The 15,478-nt window shown below is 44.6% G+C and overlaps 1 protein-coding gene across 1 annotated transcript in view; it reads right to left on the minus strand.

Moving 5' to 3' along the window:
* LOC141111844 (natural cytotoxicity triggering receptor 3 ligand 1-like) overlaps nucleotides 1–15,478 on the minus strand; it is an 82,404-nt gene that overhangs the window by 37,156 nt on the left and 29,770 nt on the right. The window contains exons 4-5 of the mRNA XM_073604003.1: nucleotides 11,810–11,896; nucleotides 10,903–10,998 (exon numbers count right to left, since the gene is read on the minus strand). Coding sequence (XP_073460104.1) covers nucleotides 10,903–10,998; nucleotides 11,810–11,896 — 183 coding nt within the window. The remainder of the gene's footprint in view (nucleotides 1–10,902; nucleotides 10,999–11,809; nucleotides 11,897–15,478) is intronic.

The raw sequence follows: 15,478 nt of genomic DNA on the forward strand, positions 1-15,478 counted from the left end.
TCCAAGCATTCCCTAAAGGTACTTCAGATGCTGGGTAAAAAGACTTGCCTTCAAACTGCTTAAACCTGATCAGTTGCATTCACTTCATCCAGAACAAAACACAACTTACAATAGCCTAAACCACTCAAAAACAGGAGAAAGGGGCAACCCATAGCGAAAATCACTTACAAACTTTGGAAGGACCACATACAGTGCCTTGCAAAAGTATTCACCCCCTTGGCTTTTAACCTATTTTGTTACATTACAGCCTTTAGTTCAATGTTTTTTTTTAATCTGAATTATATGTGATGGATCAGAACACAATAGTCTAAGTTGGTGAAGTAAAATTAGAAAAATATATACATAAAACTACTCTTCAGAAATAAAAAATTATTAAGTATTCACCCCCCTTTGTTATGAAGCCCAATAAAAGCTCTGGTGCAACCAGTTACCTTCAGAAGTCACATAATTAGTGAAATGATGTCCACCTGTGTGCAATCTAAGTGTCACATGATCTGTCATTACATATACACACCTTTTTGAAAGACCCCAGAGGCTGCAACACCTAAGCAAACACTGCCATGAAGACCAGGGAACTCTCCAAACAAATAAGGGACAATGTTGTTGAGAAGTACAAGTCAGGGTTAGGTTATAAACAAATATCCAAATCTTTGATGATCCCTAGGAGCACCATCAAATCTATCATAACCAAATAGAAGGAACATGGCACAACAGCAAACTTGCCAAGAGATGGCCGCACACCAAAACTCACGGACCGGGCAAGGAGGCAGCACAGAGACCTAAGGTAACCCTGGAGGAGCTACAGAGTTCCACAGCAGAGACTGGAGTATCTGTACATAGGACCACAATAAGCCGTACGCTCCATAGAGTTGGGCTTTATGGCAGAAGGGCCAGAAGAAAGTCATTACTTTCAGCAAAAAAACAAAATGGCACGTTTTGAGTTGGCGAAAAGTCACGTGGGAGACTCCCAAAATGTATGGAGGAAAGTGCTCTGGTCTGTTGAGACTAAAATGGAACTTCTTTGGCCATCAAAGAAAATGCTATGTCTGGCACACATCACATCACCCAAAGAACACCATCCCCACAGTGAAACATGGTGGTGGCAGCATCATGCTGTGGGGATGTTTTTCAGCAGTCAGGACTGGGAAACTGGTCAGAGTTGAGGGAAAGATGGATGGTGCTAAATACAGGGCTATACTTGAGCAAAACTTGTACCACTCTGTGTGTGATTTGAGGCTAGGACGGAGGTTCACCTTTCGCCGTGTGACGCTTCGGTTCTTCTGACATTTCTTATATAACAGAGGGCGGGGCCACCCAGTGACCCCGCCTTCCTCTGACGCACAGGGAACTTGCGTCAGAGGCACCGCCCTCCGTTATATAAGAAATGTCAGAAGAACCGAAGCGTCACGCAGCGGAAGACTCCCACTGAGGCGGATCGTGTGGACGGAGCGGAGAAGAAGCCTGGAGGAAGATGCGGGACGAGAAGAGCGGAGGAAGAAGATGAATAAGAAGATGGAGGAAGAAGAACACCGAAGGAAGACCAGAAGAAAGAAGATGAAAGAAGAAGGAATTAATAAAGGACTTGTCAAAAACCCTCTCTTGTGTTTTTTAACCTTTTTGACACTTTTTTTGTGAAATGGTAGGGGTACATTTGTACCCCATTACCAATTCACAAAGGGGGGGGCGGGATGTGGGGGTCCCCTTGTTAAAGGGGGCTTCCAGATTCCGATAAGCCCCCTGCCCGCAGACCCCTACAACCACCGGACAAGGGTTGTGGGGATGAGGCCTATCAACATGGGGACAAGGTGCTTTGGGGGGCTACCTCAAAGCACCCTCCCAATGTTGAGGGCAAGTGGCCTGGTACGGTTGAGGAGGGGGGGCGCTCTCTCATCCCCCCTCTTTTCCTGCGGCCTGCCAGGTTGCGTGCTCGGATAAGGGTCTGGTATGGATTTTTGGGGGGCCCCACGCCATTTTTTAAATTTTGGTGCGGGGTTCCCCTTAATATCCATACCAGACCTGAAGGGCCTGGTATGGAATTTAGGGGGACCTCCACGTATTTTTTTTTTATTTTGGTTCGGGGTTCACCTGTGGGGAAATCCCATGGTGTTTTTTATCAATGAACTTTTATGTGTATTGTCGGACCGACAATTCATTATAACCGCGAGTAGTTTTAAATGACCTTTTTTCCTTTGAAATGTAATTTTTCTGTCAGACTGTTCTAAGCATGGGAAACATGCGCCCCTTTACAGGCATACTATAGACACCCCCCCAGGTATGAAATTTAAAGGAATATTACACTTTTATTGTTTCACTTTAGGCATTATTAAAATCAGTGCTCCCGAAAAAACGGCCGTTTTTAAAACTTCTTTTTGCATTGATACATGTCCCCTGGGGCAGGACCCAGGTCCCCAAAAACTTTTTATGACAATACCATGCATATAAGCCTTTAAAATTAGCACTTTTGATTTCTCCCATAGACTTTCAAAGGGTGTTCCGCAGCTTTCGAATTTGCCGCAAACACCCCAAATTGTTCTCTGTTCAGCGAACAGCCAATGTTCGACCCGAACATAAAGCCCATCCCTAGTGAAGAGCACCATCTGTCCTGTCCTAGTGTGGCACCAGACCTGGGCAGCTGCCACCACGGGATACAGTTTGAAGAGTGATGAAGGCTGGGTGAAAGCAGAAATTTAAGAGAATTTCTGGGGGCCAAGGTTCGGCAAACCAGAGGCGGCTGGAAATGGCCACTAAGCCCGTGGAGGCTGCGGCATCAGTGACCACCCCTGGTGGCTCGGCTGACACTACCGGGATGAACATTGAAATGCAGTTCCAGCTGGTGAGGAACTTGTCCCACTTAGCTAAGTCTGCTACTACTGCTTTGCCTAGTTTGAGAACTTGGTCTAAACTAAAAGCTGTGATATACTGTAAAGGACCGTCCTTGAAGAATAATCCTTATCGCAAAGTTCAGCATCCCCAGTAAGGATTGCGACTGCCTCATGGTGCACCCTTGAGACCAGGTGAAGTTGTGGATAACTATCCTGATACAGTGGATATGTAGATAAAAAGCGCTAATTAAATATTCAACATAAAAATAAAAATATATATATAAAAAATATAAAAAATATATATATAAAAATGCAAAAATGTTGTGAATAATTATGACATGTTATATCACAGCAAAAAACTTTACTCAGTAATAAGTCCTTAGAAGTGAAAAAAATGTTGGTAAATACGTGCTTTGAAAGAGAGTAATTCCAAAACAAAACATATATATAGCAATAGTTCAAATTCAGAATATGTTGAAATGGTTATCTTAATTTCAAAACTTTCTTTAAGTGAAATAGTGACCAATTCTTCACCACACAAGATACACCCAATGTGAGCAGATGAATGGGCTGCTTACCAAATATATTTGACTTCTTTAATGAAAAAGAAAGTCAAATATCGCTTTGGTAGGATAATGCCTGCTTGCATATGGAGAAGCTGAGAGATGCACAGGGAACCTCCTCCTCAGAGTATAGGGCAGGATATGTAAAAACAATCAAAGAATATCCATAATGTAATAACGTTTATTAAAATAGCATATTAAAAAATCAAAAATGTTAAAAATGACAAGAGACAGTTTTTGACAATTCCTTTATTTAAATACTTCTTCTTTCTTCCTTCATCTTCTGGTTCTTCTGGTTCTTCTGGCTCTTCTGGTTCTTCCTCCGGCGTTCTCGTCCAGCATCTCCTCCGCGGCATCTTCTATCTTCTTCTCCTCGGGCTGCTCCGCACCCATGGCATGGGGGGAGGCTCCCGCTCTTCTCTTCATCTTCTTCATCTTCTTCTCTTCTTCTTTTCTTCTCTTCTTCTCTTCTTCTCTTCTTCTCTTCTTCTCTTCTTCATTTTCTTCTCCGGGCCGCTCCGCACCCATGCTGGCATGGAGGGAGGCTCCCGCTGTGTGACGGCGCTCCTCGTCTGACAGTTCTTAAATAACGGGGGCGGGGCCACCCGGTGACCCCGCCCCCCTCTGACGCACGGGACATGACGGGACTTCCCTGTGGCATTCCCCGTGACGTCACAGAGAAGTCCCGTCAAGTCACCGTGCGTCAGAGGGGGGCGGGGTCACCGGGTGGCCCCGCCCCCCGTTATTTAAGAACTGTCAGACGAGGAGCGCTGTCACACAGCGGGAGCCTCCCTCCATGCCAGCATGGGTGCGGAGCGGCCCGGAGAAGAAAATGAAGAAGAGAAGAAGAGAAGAAGAGAAGAAGAGAAGAAAAGAAGAAGAGAAGAAGATGAAGAAGATGAAGAGAAGAGCGGGAGCCTCCCCCCATGCCATGGGTGCGGAGCGGCCCGAGGAGAAGAAGATAGAAGACGCCGCGGAGGAGATGCTGGACGAGAACGCCGGAGGAAGAATCAGAAGAACCAGAAGAACCAGAAGATGAAGGAAGATAGAAGAAAGAAGAAGTATTTAAATAAAGGAATTGTCAAAAACTGTCTCTTGTCATTTTTAACATTTTTGACAGTTTTTTAGTGAAATGGTACCCCCTTACCATTTCACACAGGGGGGGGCGGGATCTGGGGGTCCCCTTGTTAAAGGGGGCTTCCAGATTCCGATAAGCCCCCCGCCCGCAGACCCCCACAACCACCAGCCAGGGTTGTGGGGATGAGGCCCTTGTCCTCATCAACATGGGGACAAGGTGTTTTGGGTGGCTACCCCAAAGCACCCTCCCAATGTTGAGGGCATGTGGCCTGGTACGGTTCAGGAGGGGGGGCGCACTCTCGTCCCCCCCTCTTTTCCTGCGGCCTGCCAGGTTGCGTGCTCGGATAAGGGTCTGGTATGGATTCTTGGGGGGACCCCACGCCGTTTTTTTTTTTTTTTTTTGGCGCGGGGTTCCCCTTAAAACCCATACCAGACCTGAAGGGCCTGGTATGGAATTTAGGGGGAATCCTACGTCTTTTTTTTTTTTTTTAATTTTGGTTCGGGGTTCCCCTTTGGGGAATTCCCATGCCGTTTTTATCAATGAACTTCTATGTGTATTGTCGGCAATGCAATAGCCGCGGTAGTTTTAAATTTGTTTTTTCCTTCAAAATGTCATTTTGCTGTCAGACTGTTCTAAACACAGGAAACATGCGCCACTTTACAGGCATACTATAGACACCCCCCAGGTACGAAATTTAAAGGGATATTACACTTTTATTGTTTGACTTTAAGCATTATTAAAATCACTGCTCCTGAAAAAACGTCCGTTTTTAAAACTTTTTTTTGCATTGATACATGTCCCCTGGGGCAGGACCCAGGTCCCCAAACACTTTTTATGACAATAACTTGCATATTAGCCTTTAAAATTAGCACTTTTGATTTCTCCCATAGACTTTTAAAGGGTGTTCCGCGGCATTCGAATTTGCCGCGAACACCCCAAATTGTTCGCTGTTCGGCGAACTTGCGAACAGCCAATGTTCGAGTCGAACATGAGTTCGACTCGAACTCGAAGCTCATCCCTATCAAAGAAGTCAAATATAGCTGGTAAGCAGCCCATTCATCTGCTCATGTTGGGTGTATCTTGTGTGGTGAATGAATGGTCACTATTTCACTTAAAGAAAGTTTTGAAATTAGGATCACCATTTCAACATATTCTGGATTTGAACTATTGCTATATATATGTTTTGTTTTGGAATTACTCTCTTTCAACAGCACGTATTTACCAACATTTTTTTCACTTCTATGGACTTATTACTGAGTAAAGTTTTTTGCTGTGATTTAACATGTCATAATTATTCACAACATTTTTGTATTTTTATATATATATTTTTTTATATCTATTTTTTATTTTTATGTTGAATATTTAATTAGCGCTTCCTATCTACATATCCACTAATTCCAGAGTGTTTTTTACACTTTTCTAGGAGAGCAGCTTTTTTGTATTTTATTTCATTAATTTATATATACAATCAGTGGCGCAATGTTTTTTCTTTCCTATTTGAACTATCCTGATACAGGCTAGTTTGTCGGGAGGCACGCTAGCCTGTATGAGACGTGTGTCTGGAGTGACACCTAGGAAGGTGATAGAGTTTGCCAGGCTTTCCACTTTATGCTCGGCTATGGGCATGTTGAGATTGCTGAACACTATTCTCAACCTGTCTAGATCTGCCGGTGGTGTGCCTTGTTGTTCGCTGAGCTGGAAGTCATCGAGGTGGTGGATAACTGTCTGGCGGTGGGCCTGGTGTGACTTTACCTGAAATGAACTGTTTCGCCTCTGTAATGCGTCTGACCCTGGTGAAGATGCAAACTGTACGTTCTTCTCCTCCTATTTTTTTTTACCTGTGGAGATGTAGTCCAATCTGGTGCCGGATGGAAACCTGAACTAACCTCAGGGAGAAAGACAGAGAAAAGATGAGTGGTCCGCGTGCCACTGGAGATGAATGGCCAACTGGGTGCCGCTGAGTGTTTGTGTGGCTGATTGTTTGCCACTGAGGTGTGTTTACAAGTTAGTTTGTATGTGGGTTTGCACGTAGGTGCGTGCCACAAAGTGTTTTATACTACTGGAGATGATATTGCGTGGTTGCAAAGGTGTCAGTGAGTGTCAGGTTGTTGGGCTGATATTGCGTGGTTGCAAGGGTCTCAATGAGTTTGAAAGTTTGTTTTTTGAGAAGACATTGCCTGGTTGCAAGGATCTCAGTCTGCTTGCTAAGATGGTATTGCGTGGTTGCAAGGGTCTCGATGAGTATGAGGTTGTGTGAGACGATATTGAGTGGTTGCAAGGGTCTCGGTGAGTGTCAGGCTGCTGATACGATATTGCGTGAGTGCAAGGGTCTCGATGAGTATAAGGTTTTTCTTTTTTTTAGATGATATTGCGTGGTTGCAAGGGTTTCAAATGAGTATCAGGCTGCTAAATGAGTGTCAGGTTGCTGAGATGAGAATGAGTGGTCGCAAAGGTCTAGAAGAGTGTGAGGTTGCTGAGACGATATTGCGTTTTTTTCAAGGGTCTCAAATGAGTGTCAGGGTGTTGAGACAATATTGCATGACTGCAAGCATAGGCATGCGCAAGGGTGTGTGCCAGGTGTGCCTGGGCACACCCTAATCACCCTATGCAGTGCAGATTCCCCCTGCTGATAGACGCCACAATGGGGCTCCTAAAAAAACTGTAAAAAATAATACGAAAATAAATTAATAAAAATAAAAAACTTCTGACACGTCCACTGGCCTACTAACACTGTCTATGTTTTAATACATTTTAAAATGTTTTTTTACATTCATTTATAAGAGCGTGTATATATTACGCATACATACATACATACATACATACAAACACACGTACACGCATGTTTGAGCTTTGAGGTGCACACCCTAATGCAATAGGCTGCGCATACTTATGACTGCAAGGGTCTCGATGGGTGTCGGGTTTGCTGAGGCAATATTGCGATTGCAAGGGTCTAAACAAGAGTGTCAGGCTGCTGAGACAATTTGTCTGGCTGCAAGGGTCTCAATGAACGTCAGGTTGCTGGGGCGAGACTGCGTAGTCACCAAGCTCTTGATGAGTGGGAGGTTGCTCGGGACGGTATTGCGTGGTTGCGTGGTATCAAGGGTCTTGATGAGTATTAGGCTGCTGAGGCGGTATTGCATTTGCAAGGGTCTCAACAAGGGTATCAGGCTGCTGAGACGATTTTGCATGGTTGCAAGGGTCTCAACAGGCGTCAGGTTGCTGGGCCAAGATTATTTTATTTTTTTGACAAGTGAGAGGTTGCTGAGACAATATTACGTTTTGCAAGGGTCTCCACAAGATCGTCAGGCTGCTAAGACGATTTTGCATGGCTGCAAGGATCTCAATGAATGAGAGTTGGCTTTCTGAGAAAAGGACAGAAACACCTGGTTTGCTTGGCAGCGTACCGTACCCTTAAGCCAGCAGTATAAGGGATAAGGACAACGTCTGTTTTATTCATAGGTTCCGTAGGGGGAACTAACGAACCATATGGGAGACAACGAATGGATAACGAATTTTTAGGACATAAAGAATATGGTAACGAATCTGACTTGCGACAGTGGGCCATGCGAGTGAGTTTGTGGCAGACTGTCGCAACATATCAGGAAGGTGTGGCGTGATGCCATGCACAAGGCAAAACAACAAGGTTTGGTGTCAAAAATAGAATGCGAGAAGTACGTACGAATGATTAGTAGGTTCCACTGTGGGAACCGAACATATGGTATGGGTGACACCATGAGTGGCCACAAATTTTGACATCATAAAACACGATAATGAATCCTACCAGTGCGGTTTGTTTTGCATTGGACTGGAGTGGGTGTGCAACACATCCGAAGAGTGTGGTGTGGCGCTGTGCATGACACACAGAAAATAACTTTGGTTTGGTAAATAAATGAGAGGGTAACCGTGTACAAATGATTAGTAATTTCCGCTGCGGGAACTAAAACACACGGCATGGGGAAATAAGGAAGGGCGACAGTAGAAAGTATGCAATGTATCTGATACGAATCGGTTGTAAAATGTATGAAGTTAATCCAATACGAATCCGTAGTAAGGAGTATTAAATGAATCTGATACAAATTGGTTGTAGAGTGTATGCCACCCGTTATGCCTCGTACACACGTGCGGAAAATTTCCGTCAGAAAAATCATGGATTGTTTTTCCAACGGAATTCCGCTCAAGCTTGGCTTGCATACACACGGTCACACAAAAGTTCTCTGAACTTTCGACCATCAAGAATGCAGTGACATACAACATTACGACAAGCCAAGAAAATGAAGTTCAACGCTTCCGACCATGCGTGTTTTTTTCGGGTCAAAATTGCATGCAGACGAACGCATTTTCGACGGAAAAATAGAGAACCTGGTCTCAATCTTTTGCTGGCGGGAAGTCCGCCAGCAAAAGTCTGATGGAGCATACACACAGTCGCAATTTCCGACCAAAAGCTCTCATCCGAGTTTTGCTGGCGGCATTTCCGATCTTGTGTATGGGGCATTACTCTGAAATCGAACACCTACCAATCACCCATCCCCCCAGGCTAGTCAAGTGCAGAGAAGGCACCAGGTGTGTCTAATTACCACCTCAATCAGCCACAGAACCCGTACAAACAATACATGCTCATCTCCAAATGGATGAGACGGCAACCCCATGGACAGTAAATTTTATAACCAGTGAAGCCTATGGCGAGTGATATCGGACGACCGACAGCAGCTCAGATGCTTGGATATACAAATGAATCGTGTTTGGCAGAAGGAACTTACTAATGTACTACGTCTGTGCCGAATAAAGACGGGACATGACCGACAACAACTCGGAGGCAAGTTATTTACTAAAGGAATGCAGGATAGGAAGCGCAACGAATCGCAAGATTGCACATGATACAAAAAGGTTAGAATACTACCTGCGACAGACAGTGAGCGGGAACCGCCAACGAAGACCGCAATGTACTTGCGATTGAATGCACAGACTCACGAACATGAGGAAGAGTCGGCCCAGTGACGTGTAGTATCACGCACTGGAACCGACAAAGAGCATGGGAGAGTGGGCTGCTTAAATACCCTCCGGGCTCTTTCCATAAATTCAGGCCACCATTCTGGCCTTCTTATATATTAATACACTGCCTGCACTAACTAACCTGCCTAATCTAGCTCAACTTCTCTCTATCTATAAGACCCCTTTCACACTGGAGCGTTTTTCAGGCGCTTTAGCGTTAAAAAAAGCGCCTGGAAAAGCGCCTGAAAGAAGCCTTATCTGCAATTCCAATGTGAAAGCCTGAGCCCTTTCACACTGCCAGCGCCCGAAAAACACTGGTAAAGCGCCGCTTAAGACCCCTTTCACACTGGGGCGTTTTTCAGGCGTTTTTCGGGCGCTGGCAGTGTAAAAGGGCTCGGGCCATTGGCGCACCCAGCCCGGTGGCAAAAACAGGAAAGCGCTGCAAAGAAGCTGCTTGCAGGGCTTTTTTTGATGCCCTGCCAGCGCAGCGCCCCAGTGTGAGAGCACTCGGGCTTTCACATTGAGATTGCAGATGAGGCTTCTTTCAGGCGCTTTACAGGTGCTTTTTTTAACACTAAAGCGCCTGAAAAATGCCCCAGTGTGAAAGGGGTCTCAGTGTAAAAGCATTCGGGCTCTCACATTGGGATTGCATATGAGGCTTCTTTCAGGCGCTATACAGGCGCTTTTTTTAATGCTAAAGCGCTTGAAAAACGCCTGAAAAACGCCCCAGTGTGAAAGGGGTCTAACTCCTGAGCCATGATTGGCCAAAGGCACCCTGCCTTTGGCCAATTATGGCTCTCGCAGCAGAGCGCGCTGTGATTGGCCAAAGCATGCAGATCAGGTGCATGCTTTGGCCAATTATCAGACGTTATTGCACTGCGTTCTCGCAGTGCATTATGGGGCGCACCGCGGCGCTTGAATTTGCAGCAAACGCCCAATATGGTTAGTTGGTTTTAGAACAAACGAACACCCGATGTTCGAGCCGAACTTACGTTCAATTCGAACAGCCGGTCCATCCCTACTGCATTGTGACATCCCCCGCTCAGGATAATTCAGCGTAGTGATGGTAGGGATGTTCCTAAACTTCCAAAGAAGCGTTTATACGCGTAACAAGTAGAGCTGAGCTATTGCACACTATGATCACCTCACACCAAGACTGATAGAACAATCACTGTTACTTCAACAAGGACATTGTCATGATCATTCAGGAGTATACCTCCTGGTGCATTGGTTGTGTGTTGTAATAGCATATAGGCAATTTTTACTTTGCAAAGATTTTAAACCTACAGTGTGTCTGGTTGTTCTTTTTAATCAATTTGTAATAAAACATTTATCATTTTTGATATTGTGTATCTCAGTGCCTATAAAGTCCAGTACCAATATTTCCTACATTGTATACTTGGCTTACATTGTATACCAGCTTTTGGACTCAAGACATTCAAAAACTTACCATTTATATTCAGAAATACGTGTAATATATACAAATGAATGAATATTGAACATATGATGAAAACACTATGAAAAACACTTATCCATGGTCTCCACCCTATAAAAGAAAAGCACAATAGATATTTTAATTCTGCAAGTCTGGAAAAAAACATCTCCAACCCTTCTGCATTTACTGACTATAAACTTATATCTGCAACATTTATTTTACTTTTAATAGCTACATATCTACACTGACCAAAAGTTATGATCTCACTGTACAGCTCTCTATAATTTAAAAAACATTTCATACCTATTATAGTATGTACGAGCACTGCGCCCTCAGCCCACCCCGTTGTGTGGCATCAGCGAATGAGTATTCGCTATTGTCACCCTGATTCTCCTCCCGGCCAATCAGGAAGCGGTTCCTGAGACCTGTTTCCCGAATGGCCAAAAGGAGAAGCGATCCTCTTGGCCTAGGAGGAAGAGGGAGAAGGAGGGAGGAGATGCACGGCTGCCATAATGCCGAGGAGGATGAGACGCAGACGAAGTCGCCCGGAGGGAAGTGCTGCCCACGCCATAGAAGCAGTAAGTGTGGGGCTGGTAACTGACCGACCAACCGACTCTGGGGGCATTGTGTTTGTTGAAAGCAATCAGTCTGATAAAAGGAGGCTGATGTGTGTCAGTATCAAAAGGAACAGACAAAGGATAGCCAACAATTATCAGTTATGTAAATAACAATCCATTGTGTATGGCTGGCATCACGGAACATTCTCAGTACTTCCTGGAGAGCAGGGTTTGGTTGTCTGGAGGATTATTTGGTCCCTAAATAATCTGATATGTTCCAGTATCTGAAATTCTAGAATGGTTCTAATTACTAATACACAGCTTACACCATATACTGTTTTTCAGACCAAGTGTGAGTAACTTACCTCTTTTTAAATACCTCAAAATCTGCGTGATGGGCAGTAGGCTTAAAAAAATCCAGTACTCACATATGTTTATAAATCGGCTCTGTTCTATAAAAAAAAAATACAACAGACATCGTTTCAGCCCTGCATGTCTGGAGAACCCTGACACTTGCATATATGGATTGTACATTCAACATTTATTTTGTTTTACTTTTACTTTTATCAGATAATCAACACTATGATCCAAACATACAACTTTCCATATTCCAAAAAAATTTCAGGCACTGATGTTGGTGAGAAGGCCTGGCTCGCAGTCTCCACTTTAATGTGAAGGCCAGTCAAGTTCCTCCACCCCAAACTCACTCATTCATATCTTTATGGACCTTGCTTTGTGCACTGGTCCAAATCATTTGGTGGAGGGGGGGATTATGGTGTGGGGGGTTGTTTTTCAGGGGTTGGGTTTGGACCCTTAGTTCCAGTAAAGGCATAGCTCCCAACTGTCCCTGATTTGGAGCAATGTCCCTCTGTCCCTCATTCCTCCTCATTCCCCCTCATTTTGGTCTGATCTATATAGATGTATAAAAAATGCACTTTTTATCTTTCAAAAGGTGTTTCCCAGTGCTAAACTTTTCATCCAATTTCTAAATTGCTGCATTTAAAGCCAATATAAAGGAATAGTAGTGGTAAATAAAAGTCCTTGTGGATTTCATTAACTTTTTGTTTGGTTAATTCTCCTTTTAAGGGGGCGTGTCCTATGCCTACATACATTTGTTAGTGGATGTCCCTCATTCCCATCTCAAAATGTTGGGAGGTGCGATTACCTACTGGAGGTATGAGTCAAGGGAACTCTTAAGGCGTCAGCATACCAAGACATTTTGGACAATTTCATGCTCCCAACTTTGTGGGAAAAGTTTGGGGACGGCCCCTTCCTGTTCCAACATGACTGCCCACCAGTGCACAAAGCAAGGTCCATAAAGACATGGACTTAGCAAGGGTGGTGGAAAATTAACTTCAAGTCCACAAATTCACATTATAATAGTAACTAAAACATATAGAATTAAGTGTAACAATCTAAAAAATAAAATAAATAAAATAAAATAAAATTTGTTTTTTTGTGGTGTGGGAACACATAACAGTGCTTAGTGGCAGGCCTTTTACTGACACTTTTTTAATTTACCTACAGTAGTTTATTGTAAATAGTAGTGCGCTGATTACCTATTAAACTAGAAGCTGGTATAATGGCACTGATAGGCAGCACTGAGTGGCACTTATGGGTGGCACTGATAGGCGCACTAATTGGCAGCACAGATAGGCACTGGTAGGCACTCATTGGCAGAACTGATGGGTACTCATTGGCAGCAATGATTGGCACTGATAGGCAAAACTGATTGGCAGCACTGATGGGCACTGATAGGTGGCACTGATAGGCAACACTGATGGGCACTGATAGGGAGCACTGATTGTCACTTATAGGTGGCACTGATTGTCACTGATAGGTGGCATTGTTTGGCACTGACAGTGGCACTAATGGGCACTGATGGGCATTGACAGGTGGCACTGATGGGCATTGATAGGTGCTGATCTAGGAGATGGGGAATTTCACATTGAGCAGTCTGCTAGGCATGTAAGAGCCGCTCAGTGTGTGAAACTGTAATGTAATGTCACTGCTTGCAGATAGGAGCTATCAAAACTCGGTGCTGATGTCGGGGGTGAGCAGCTCCATGTATGTAGCTCCACCCCCTTTCTATCAGCTAATAAACACCAGCCAATGGAATAGGGGCTGGGTGGGCTGCTCCGTGTATATGGCTCTGCCCCCTTTCGTAAGCAGCCCAATCATTGGCTGGTGTTTAATAGCTAATAGAAAGGGGGTGGAGCCACATACACGGAGCGGCCGGCCCAGCCCCCCCATCCCGTTGGCTTGTGTTTGATAGGCTAGCTGTTTGGTCCTGCCCACCCCCGACATCAGCGTCGAGTTCTGACAGCTCGTCTCTGCAAGCAGTGACATTACATTACAGTATCAAGCACTAAGCGGCTCTTGCATACCTCGCTGGCTGCTCAACAGGAAACCGTCTCACAGGCAGCTCCCTATACAGTCTCTTGCAGCATTTTACAGCAGATCTCCGGACACACATTAGGGTGTGCCCAGGCACACACGGCACACCCTGTACGCACGCCTATGTGTATGACCCTTGGTAGAGGAGAGACTGAAGGGAGATGGCTGCATGCGCTTTCACTTGAGAGTACTGCGGACTGTCCACTTTATGTGAGTGACTGTGAATGTCAAGTGATTCCGGAATAGGGATGGGCCGAACACCCCCTGGTTCCTGAACTTAAAAAAAAACTAAAGTGCTAATTCTAAAGGCTAATATGCAAGTTATTGTCATAAAAAGTGTTTGGGGACCTGGGTCCTGCCCCAGGGGACATGTATCAATGTAAAAAAAAGTTTTAAAAATGTCAGTTTTTTCAGGAGCAGCGATTTTAATAATAAGGGGTTGTAAAGGTTAATTTTTTCATTCGGGAAACTCTCTCCTGAAGGGGTTACCTTGCGGGCGCGCTCCCGTCTCATACACTCTGTGTCCATAGACGCAGAGTGTATGTCTTGGTCCCACCCCCCGGCAGCCGCGTCATTTGGATTTGATTGACAGCAGCACGAGTCAATGGCTGCGCTGCTATCAATCTATCCAATGAAGGGCCGAGAAGACCGGGCCAAGAAGATCCAAGAAGCCAGCGCGTTTGACGCAGGACTTTCGAGGGCTCAGGTAAGTAAATCGGGGGGCGGGGGGCCTGTAACTATTAGATGTTTTTTTTTAAAGTCATTTAAAACTGCTTGCGGCTGTAATGTATTGTTGGGTCCCAGCAATATAGATGAAAATCATTGAGAAAAACGGCATGGGTCCCCCCCCAGCCCATTACCAGGCCCTTTGGGTCTGGTATGGATATTAAGGGGAAACCCGCACCCAAATTAAAAAAAAAAAGGCGTGGGGCCCCAAAGTCCTTATATACTCTGAACAGCAGTATACAGGCTGTCCCCGAATTACAAACAAGACAGGGACTGTAGGTTTGTTCTTAAGTTGAATCTGTAATTTGGAACAGGTACATTTTTTAAGTGTAGCTCCAGCCAAAAAATCTATTTTTAAGCTTTTTGGATAACATAAGGAAGGGTTATCATACCTGTAACATTTGTTTTGCTGTCTATGCCCTGTTCAGAAGATTTCACCTCACTTTCTGTCCCAATGACAATTGGATTTTGAAAATTTTGGGTTATTAGGGAAACAAGGTTTGATGATAAAGCATCAGTGGAGACACCTTTTTCCCATATTAACTCTTACAGGAGAGAATTTCCCTTCCTAGGGGTAAATTTCCTCTCACTTCCTGTTGTCTCCCTCCATTTGTAAGTAGGAGTCGTTTGTAAGTCGGATGTTTGAAAATAGGGGACCGTCTGTATATATTATACGGCCTGCCCTATATACTCTGTGGAAAATTGGGCCTTAGGTGTTGGTGGTGCTACAACACTGTAAGCCCTAACAGTTACTCTTGGTGGGCGCTGGAATGGGCCCTGCTGTGAAATATTATATCAAGAATTGTAATTACATGCCCCAGTTAAACAGGGGCTGAAAAATTGGGCCTTAGGCAGTGGTGGTGGTGCCATAACACTGTAACCCCTCACAGATTCTCTTGTTGAGCACAGGA

The sequence above is a fragment of the Aquarana catesbeiana genome, linkage group LG11 (genome assembly GCF_042186555.1).
Source record: "Aquarana catesbeiana isolate 2022-GZ linkage group LG11, ASM4218655v1, whole genome shotgun sequence".
NCBI lineage: Eukaryota > Metazoa > Chordata > Amphibia > Anura > Ranidae > Aquarana > Aquarana catesbeiana.